At 47.8% G+C, this 9810-nt stretch overlaps 1 protein-coding gene across 1 annotated transcript; it reads right to left on the minus strand.

Annotated features, from left to right (window-relative positions):
- Positions 1 to 540: 540 nt before the first annotated feature.
- Positions 541 to 3604, minus strand: LOC120697028 (ribonucleoside-diphosphate reductase small chain-like). Its single transcript, XM_039980118.1, has one exon. The coding sequence runs from the start codon at positions 2640 to 2642 to the stop codon at positions 2280 to 2282; it is 363 nt and encodes a 120-aa protein (XP_039836052.1). The 5' UTR covers positions 2643 to 3604; the 3' UTR covers positions 541 to 2279.
- Between the last annotated feature and the right edge of the window lie 6206 nt (positions 3605 to 9810).

The following is a 9810-nucleotide window of genomic DNA, read 5'->3' on the forward strand; positions in this document are numbered from 1 at the left end:
AAATGCGGAGAAATAGGTTTGAGTGTTCGATTCACATGTGCAAGAGAGCTTGACACTCTTTCATATGGCCGACGTAGGGGAGGGAGGCACAATGAGCATGTGTAGATCCTTCCATGCTCATCCAGAATGTGGATTGTAGTATGGGAAATTGGGAATCAAATGTGAGAAGTAGCCAGATTTCCTCTTCCTTGCTCAGAGAATGACATGCCCCTGTCCTGTATTTCTTCCTTCCTGGTACAACTCCAATGGCTCGGGGATCCAGCAAATCTTCAGCACCACAGCCTGACAAAACCTTCTAGAGTAGCTTGTTTCCTGGTGCCACACATTCCCATAGGACTAGATTTACAGTTTCATCTTTCTTCACTGGAAGTCTGGAAGACCTTACGGCCTTACCCACTCTGTTTGCTTAATTTTCTATGCAGGTAGCAGCTAAGCATCAAATATATATAATTCTGAACCTTTTTATTGTGAGGAATATAGTGCTGAGCAGATGCGCTTGTAGCGGAGTGGAGTCTTTGGTTGGGACTTGTGAGCTCACTGTTATGGTCCTAGTCCTCCAAATCACAATAACAAGAATACTTGGGTAATCTGGGTACAATTCTGGAGAAGAATTGGAGAGATTGGGTAGGGAATAGCAAGAATCAGAGGCTAGGGTTCAAGACTAGCAGGAGATACAAGGAGGATCGAGTCCTGAGGAGGAAGACGAGTTCGTCGCGGTTCAGTTCGATGGTCTTCGCGGGTCCTAGTCCTTTGCCTTTTGTAGCTTCTCCCGTTCCTGTAGCCTGGCCCACCTGGCAGCCACTCATGAGGAGGCTTGTCCGTGACATTCCCCCCCGCTTGAAATGCGGCTTGCCCTCAAGCCGCAACCACCGGAGGGATCCCACTGAAATTGGTAGTAGTGCTTCGCCTTCTGCTGATCTGGCTTGACACATTTGTATCATTGAATGATTGCACCATCGCCAATAAACAGAGCTGTCGAACCATAAAATGAAATAGTTGAACACAAGCGTCTCCTGAGCTCTTCCAAATTGCATGGGCACTCATACTATAATTTCCAGTAATCCGTGTAAGAAAAAGCTCTTCTTTCCATGACTGAATCTTGTCAATTTGCTGTGTTTCCGTGAAACCCAAGTTCTTGCTCCTGAATAGATCATCATTTGGTTTAGAGCATGCAAGCTCCTGATTAAATGCAGCTTCAGTAACCCACTGAACAAGCAAATAGTCCATCACAAGCTTCCCCAGTTTCGTGTCAGTTGCTTGACTGAATATGCACCCAACTGAAGTACCAAACTGAATGGGCCAACTTGGTTGAGACAGTAACCATGTAGACACATGATGCTTTATTAGGAGCACACTGATGACATTGTCACTCCTTTGTAAAAATTCAAAGCTTGCCAATTGAAGCATGGGACTACTAGAATTATTGTGCTTCAGCCACACCTCTCTTTTGTTCAATAATGGTCCAGCAATCTGATCATTTGAATGCACAACCACATCATCTGAATAACAGGTCAACCATGCCATGTGCAAAATGAATCTGGGCCACATCAGTAGGAGTCCATATGCAAATACAAAGCAGTAGAGGTCAAGGTCCAGCGCCTTCTTGTTCTTTTTATTTGCACATTGCTTCAGTTCAACTAGCAGCTCTAAATCACCTGGCCAAACAATCAGTGCACTGTTCCTTGACTGAGCAAAGGGTGATAGAACAAACACTCTGAAAGAATTGGCCATAGCACCATTGCACATTTGCACTTGAATCTGTCCAGCATACATATTATGGTATAGATCTTGACTTCACTCCCCCAAATGGAATTAGGAGCTACTGTTGTCAAATGATATGAATGACTCGTTACAAAAATCTTGACATCAAGCTAAAACTTATCAACCTCATTTCTCTGGTCTAAGCAAATACTTTGCAGACATCTAGACAAATTAAACTTGACGATCAAATCTGAGTAGCACATGAGGCTCTCTCTCCAAAGGTATGCAGACTTGTTGAACTGATGCTGATCTGAACTCCATACCGAAACAGGTGGTGGCCAACGAAGTTTCCCATGAAGCATAAGCTCTGTGCTTTGATATCATGTAGTGATCACACTGTAACTTCCAAGAGATGCACTGAGCTGGTTCTGCCATTAACCATTTGTAACACAACTTGGAGGTCTCATCTTCAAACCAAATAGAACTCTGATGCAAGAAACACACACTAGCTTTGTTGCTAAGTTTTATAAGCTCTCTGATTCCACCATTTAGCAATTTCATCTTGCACCTTCTTATTTTCACGTCGAGTGGGAAAGCAGCTGAGCACAAAAACGTAGTGATGTCTCGGTAGAGGCATTGCATCGAACATGTTGTGGGCGAAACATTGGGGACCTTAGCTTCTGCACCCAAAGTGCTATGAGCACGCGGACGGTGATGAACTTGGTGTACCGGCTCATGAGGGCGCCGTTCATGCCGACGACCGCGACGGGGAGCGCGTCGCAGACGAACTCGCGCTCGATGTCGACGACATCGGCGACGATCTCGCGGACGCGGGCCTCGTCCTGCTTGCTGCGGAGGAGGTCGTACAGGAGGCAGGTGAAATCGCAGTGCACGCCCTTGTCGTGGAAGATGAGCTCGTTGGAGAAGCTGAGGCCGGGCATGAGGTCGCTCCTCTTGAGCTAGGAGATGGCGCAGAGGGAGCCCGAGAAGCAGATGCCCTCGACGCAGGTGAAGGCGACGAGGCGGCCGGCAAAACGCTCGCCGCCGTCGATCCAGTGCATGACTCAGTCGGCCTTGCTGCGGACGGCGGGCACGGTGTTGATGGCACGGAAGACGTGGTCCTTCTTGGCGCCGTTGCAGATGCAGGTGTCGAGCCACACCCGAGGTGGTGGCCACACCCGAGGTGGTGGATGTCGGGGGCGAAGGAGCCATTGGTGAGCGCGCGTTGGTGCCGACAACGCCGGCCGTTGTTGGCGCCCGCGGGTGTAGGTAAAGGGGCCGACGCAAGGCTGGCGGCGACCTGCGCCGAGGTTGGAGTGGAAGGCGCTGATGCCGCGACCTGCGCCGAGGTCGGAGTGGAGGGCGCTGATGCCGCGACCTTCGTCGAGGTGGGGGTGGAGGACGCCGATGCCGCGACCTGAGTCGAGGTCGGGGTGGAGGACGCCGATGCGGCAACTTGCGCCGAAGTCGGAGTCCAGGACGCCGATGCCGTGCTTGAGGACGGGGGCGGCGCGACTCCATTCATGCGATCCATGATCTCGTTCATCAGCCGCAACTTCTCCTCCATCCTCGACATCGAAGCATAGAGATCATCCATCTCCACCATGGCTCGATTCGATTTGGAGGAAAAAAATTGGGTGGATTCGGATGGAACTCGCGATTTGGGGGAAAATTTGGGGGATTCCGAAGAACAAGGCTCTGATTACCAATTGTTATGGCCCTAGACCTCCAAATCACAATAATAAGAATACTTGGGTAATCTGGGTACAATTCTGGAGATGAATTGGAGAGATTGAGTAGGGAATAGCAAGAATCAGAGGCTAGGGTTCCAGAACAGAAGGAGATACAAGGAGGATCGAGTCCTGAGGAGGAAGACGAGTTCGTCGCGGTTATGTTCGATCGATCCGGCTTGTCTGCCGTGCTGAAGCAAAGTCAGCAAAAGGCACAGTAAATCGTGTCTGTGAACAGTAGCCTACCGTTAGTTACTGTAGTGGAGGTACTGTGCCGATCTCACTGTTCACAGATTTACTATACCATGCTCTCTGTAGCACTGGATCTCATCCATCCATCCGCAAATGAACGACCGGGAATGAATCAAAAGTTACCGCTACAGTAATTCACTGACTTGCCGGCCTTCAGTAGGTCAGTGAATCCCGATTGATGTTCGATGGTCTTCACGGGTCCTAGTCCTTTGCCTTTGGGCCCTTTGCCTTTTGTAGCGTCTCCCGTTCTTTAGCCTGGCCCACCTGGCAGCCACTCATGAGGAGGCTTGTCCGTGACACTCACCCGCCCGGGTTCCATCCCGAACGAGCCTGGGTGTTGCACGGGAGGGACGATGTTCCCGTGCAATCACTGCACGTGCAGTGACTATCGCTGACATGTGGGCCCATATACTGTGGAGCCCACGTGTCAATGGCAGTTACTGCACATGCAAGACTCACACGTCAGCGGCAGTCCCTGCACGTGCAGTGCACGGGAACCTCACACGCACGGGAGGGTACCGGAGGTTAGGGGTGTGCGTGTGTGGAGGTGTGGGTGCGTGTGTGAGTCCCGGTAGCTGCGTCTCTAGATTTCTCGGCAGCTCATCTATATTCAAGCACGCGGTTGGCACGGGTGACCAATTGAATTCTTATATAACTGGTCAGTGCTCCTAGCAACTTTAAAAAAAAATATAGTGCTGAACTTTTTAAAGTATTATTTACACATATGATGGTTGATGGCCTATCATTTCTATCTCCTGCGTTCATAAAAACTCTGCTTCTCCAGGCTTCATTGATTTTCTTCATCGCTCCAACAGGGAACTTTTGGATACATGTGCAATAAATCATACGTACTACAGCTCAACGTTTCCACGTTCTCGAAATGACGTACGACGAGCTTGGGTGCATGCATTGTATACTGTTCGTGTGTTCTCCGCCCTTACGTTGTACGCGAGAAGGTTGGTTTTTTTTTTCTAACTTGCAAAAGCTGGAAACAAAGATACAAGAGGAGCTCCGAGCTGGTCTCTGGAAAGCGGCAAGTGGGCTGGAACCAGCGCATGAATGTTATCGTGGTTTTTAGCTCAACATGAATCGATCTAGCAAGTTCTTTTACACTCGCTGCTCAAGAACGCTCATGGCTGCGCCCTGCTGCTCCAGATGTTTGAGTCGCCGGCAAAAGACTACAAGTGCAATCTTCTTCGCTGAAGCACCATCACTCGAGCAAAATAGTCAGCAAAGATAACTCAATGATCGACCGTATCTGTGGAACCACAGCCTTCGGAAACCTTCCACAGTAGCCTATTTCCCTGGTGCCTCACATTTCTACAACAGTAGATTTACAGTTTGCTTTCCCTGCGCTGAAACACCCTTGCTAATCTCTCTCTTTTCCTTCATTTTCTGCTGATATATATTGACTAGGGGTGGCTCGGTGTGGGTGCAAGCTAAGGTGTGCACCAGGGAGAAGTAAAATGCTTTTCACACACACCAGCCAAATATATAATGTGTACGCAGTACTATTTGTTAGAGAATTGATGGCAAATAAACAACGACAAACAATAGATCAATCACAAAGGACATAAGGATTTAACGTGGAAAACTCTCCCAATGCGGAAGGGAAAAACCACAGGTGCCAGCCAACAAATCTTCACTACATCGAGTGCGGTTACAGAATGCTGAGTCGGCGGCTTACAAGAGGTATAGACGGCCTCCGCTGCGCTACGTTCGAAGTCGGCCTTTATACGTGCCCAACAGAATTTGGACAGCTACAACGACGTGGAATTGTGGATACCATGGATGCCAAGGAGGAGGGGTAGAGACCACCTTGGTCTCCACCGTGCTACTTTCACCACAAGTAAACTCTTCAGAAAGTGGTAGCTTCTTTCCCGGTGCCTTCCGTTCTCAATGCAATATAATATGGAATTTCATCCGACCTAGTAGTAGAGCTATAGTGTGGTTTTACTAACTCTACCCTCTTGTGTGCTCACTCATATCTTTCCCCATCTCACCCGTACTACAATGTGCTTGGTAGGTGACAGCCTGCATTCGTCTTACATTCAGTCTATAAAATGGAACAGCTAGTATCGCACTTTACCCAGATGGCAAGAATAGTAGTGGAGTACCAAGCTAGCAGGGTAGTGATGTGCCGATGTCGACCTCATCCATTTCAATTTTCATGGACTGATCTACTACAGTTGCTGATGACCTTGATTTCACTTCCATATTGTAGGAGTAACAAACTAAATCACATCTATCTCTCTTAGAAAAAGATGAAAATTGACTTCAATTAACTTGCACATTCACGGAATCCAAAGCATTATTTATAACATTTTTTTAACCGAAGCGCTATTTATAACTTGATTCAGTCCAGAGAAGATTAGTTTTAGAACCGTTGGGAGATGAATTTTGCAGAAGGGAGAAATAATATGGTTCTTCTAAGAATCTATTATTATTTTATTATTTGGCCAACAAACATAGCCTCCACGTTCGCTCTCAAGACCTCAAAATTTTCACATTAATCAGAGAAAAATAGAAAAATAAAAATTACCCACTACTGCTATTACGATAAAAATTAGCCTAAAATACACGTGTGCCCAATTAAAAATCACCCACCAATGTCATTATAAAAAAGTAAATATAAAATACCATTTAGCTATGGATCAGTTACAAATATACTATTAATAAAAACTAAAGCTAACAACAATCAATCAAAATAAAATAAAAATAAGAATAATTATCTACATAATATTATTAAAGCTCAACAAATCAAATTGTTATTATAGGTAGATCATAGTTGAATTGTTTTAATCAACAATAAAACATAAATTACGATAATGAACATGATGATGTATGGTAAAAAAAATAGTATAATCTTTTCTATTATTTTATTATTTGGCCAATAAACGAAGTCTCCATGTTCGCTTTCAAGGCCTAGAAATTCTCACGTTAATCGGAGAAAAATAAAAAAATAAAAATTACCCACCACTGCCATTATGATAAAAATTAGCCCAAAATACCCATGTGCCCAATTAAAAATCACCCACCAATGCCATTATGAAAAATTAAATATAAAATATCATTTAGCTATGTATCAGTTACAAATATATACTATTAATAAAAACTAAAGCTAACAACAATTAATTAAAATAAAATAAAAATAAAAATAATTATATGTATAATATTACTAAAGCTCAACAAATCAAATTATTATTATAGGTAGATCATAGTTGAATTGTTTTAATCAACAATAAGACATAATTTACGATAATGAACATGATGATGTATGGTAAAAAAAAATAGTATAACCTTTAAGTAAGGATACAACGACATGTAAATTTTTTAATTTTTAATACTAACCGTGCAAATGCGCGGACTATACATCTAGTTATAAATATGCAATTAACCTCTCAAATCGTTGGACAATAAATGGTAGAATTGAAACTGTTGTACCCAAAGCATGGATGTTCCAGTAGGGCCCGAAAGGATCTAGATTTATCTGTCAGCCCGGTACGCATAGGAAATCCATTTTCCAAACTCCTCCCTTGCGGTTTTTTTATTTTTTTATTTTTGTTTTTTACAAAAATATATTTTTATTTTCGAAATTTACAAAAATATACCCTGTCCGCCCCGCTGCGGGGCGGTAGGGATTTTTGTGCAAAAATTTTTATAAAAATATTTACACGCAAGTCCCTGAGGGCCGGTCGCCCGGCAGCGGGGCGGCCGGCTCCGGCCACCCGGCAGCAGGGCGCCAGGCGTTCAGCTGAGCTGAGCCAGGAGATAGAGGAAGCCGACGAACTGATGACCGCGAACGACGTCACCACTCGTTTTGACGGCGCGGTGGTTCTAGCAGAGTTTGACGAGTGTAACTAGGCCATCTTGTGACCACAGCAATCCGGTTGTTTTTGTTGTTCACCGAGACGACCGTGGATCGGACTCACATGGCCTGCCCTGTAGGTATCCGTCGTCGCTCTCTGCACGGAGTACTGTTGCACACGGTCTCTCTCTCTGCGTGTGTCTGAGGAATCAGACTAATACAGTCGCAAATGGATTTTTTATGGAACAGTGCTCTTTGTTCAAGTGGCTGGACTCTGAAATAATGAACCTTTTAAACGTGGATGATACATGGAAGCTAGTACTCCGTACTAAGCAAAGCATCGATCTGCGGACACTCACGGACGCTGCAGCGCGTGCGCGCTTCAGTTTTACGAGCGTAAAAGAATTAAATTGACCACTAATCACTCCTAGCGCCCCGCTGCCGGGCAGTCTGGGGCCCGGCCGCACCGCTGCTGGGCGACCGGCCCCAGGGTAATGTGCGTAAATATTTTCGTAAAAGTTTTTGCACAAAAGCCCCTGTCGCCCCGCAGCGGGGTGACCAGGTCCCGGCCGCCCGACAGCGGGGCGGACGGGGTATATTCCTGTAAATTTCGAAAACAAAAATATATTTTTTATAAAAAACGAAAATAAAAAATATAAAAATAAAAAAACCGCCTCCTCTCTTGGGCTTGCGGCCTAACAGGTAGTTTGGGCTTGGGTTCGGCTGCAACGGCCCACGCGAACATTCCGTCGCCGATTTGGAAGCGGAGATGATCCATACTCCGAAGACTCCGATGAGGAAACTGTGCGGCGGCGGCGGCGGCCGACGCTTCTCTAGCCTAACAATAAAGCTCGCCATGGTCGGGTTTTTTATATTTTTACTATTATAATGAAATGGTTTTTTATATTTTTACTATTATAATGAAATAATGAAGGGCACTTATTTATTTAGCATTTTTAAAAAAACTCCTACATATTTAATATTTCTATAGCTGTAACTTTTATATTTTTACTACTTTGACTGATGTGGCACGTCACGATGACCTGACACGGTGGCACTGAATCAGCAAGCTCATGCAAAATATCATCGATGCCTCTAATCTCTTCCTCTCTTTTCCGTCTCCAACAGCTGGATTCCACAGCTTCTCTCACTTACAGGTGGCCCCCCACTCGTCAGCTTCGACTTCAACCCCACCCGGACGCCCTTGCCCACGGACATGACGACGGCTCTGCTCCCCGCGGCGCCTGGCCACGACCGCGGCCGACCCGGATGCGCCGCCCAGGGGCCTGCTCTCTCCCCGCCGCCGGCCTTGAGCCCCTCGCGGGCGCCGCCCCTCCTATGCGGCACCCATGGCCGCGCGCGGCGGGTGGCCCTGCTCTGCTGCCGCCGCTCCACCTGCCATGCGTCGATGCGGATGGCGTGTGCGCGTGCAGTTTGACGGCTGGTTAGCTTGCTGGCTCCGTGCGAAGCTAGCTTGTGTGTGCATCGATACAGTATGGAGAGGAGGGCGCGGACCTGGCCGAGCTCGCCGGCGAGGCCGTCCCGGCGGCTGCGGATCCCGACCGCGGGCCTCCTCGAGCACCTCCGCGAGCCCCCGCAATGCGCCGCCGCAGCCTTGCCGCCCTCCTGCTGCTCCTAGCGGCCCGCCCCCACCGCCGGCCCCTCGGACTTCTCCTGCCCCTTCCACAACCATGGCGAGCCTCCGCACGACCACGGCCACGGGCACGGGCGCAGCTACAGCGGCGGCGCGAACCACGACCACCACCACCACCATGCCCACGGCCGCGACGAGATCCAGCGGCGGCTGCTTCCCAAGGAGATGGCCGAGGAGGCGGATCTCGAGCTCGAGTCTGATGCCCCTCGTTTTTGCCTCTGCCGCGCTCGTGCTGTCCGCCGCGCTGCTGCTCGCCGTCGCGGCGCTGGCCGGCGTCCTGCATCGCACCCGGCAATGCCTTCCCCTGGAGCGACGCTACGAGTCGGAGCAGAGCGCGTCGCGGGCCACGAGGAGGAAGACGGAACTGACGAGTGGGGCTCACCTGACAGTGAGAGAAGCTGCGGGTACCAGCTGTTGGAGAGAGAAGAGAGAATCAGGGGGTAGCGAGGACATTTCGTATGCACTTGCTGACTTAGCGTGCATTAATTAAAATGGAAAAAATATAAGAGTTGTAACTAAAAAATATTAAATATGTAGGAGTTTTTTAAAAGTGATAAATCACCGAGTGCCGTTTGTTACCGTGGTAAAAATTGTAAAAAACCCGCCATGTCGGGCTCGACGGCCTTCGAATCGGATACCCAGTTTCGATCGCCGAATCGCCGCCA

The sequence above is a fragment of the Panicum virgatum genome, chromosome 3K (genome assembly GCF_016808335.1).
Source record: "Panicum virgatum strain AP13 chromosome 3K, P.virgatum_v5, whole genome shotgun sequence".
Taxonomy (NCBI): domain Eukaryota; kingdom Viridiplantae; phylum Streptophyta; class Magnoliopsida; order Poales; family Poaceae; genus Panicum; species Panicum virgatum.

Excerpts from the sequence above, each read along its gene's own strand:
- LOC120697028 (XM_039980118.1), bottom strand. The coding sequence starts at position 2,642 with ATGCCCGGCCTCAGCTTCTCCAACGAGCTCATCTTCCACGACAAGGGC.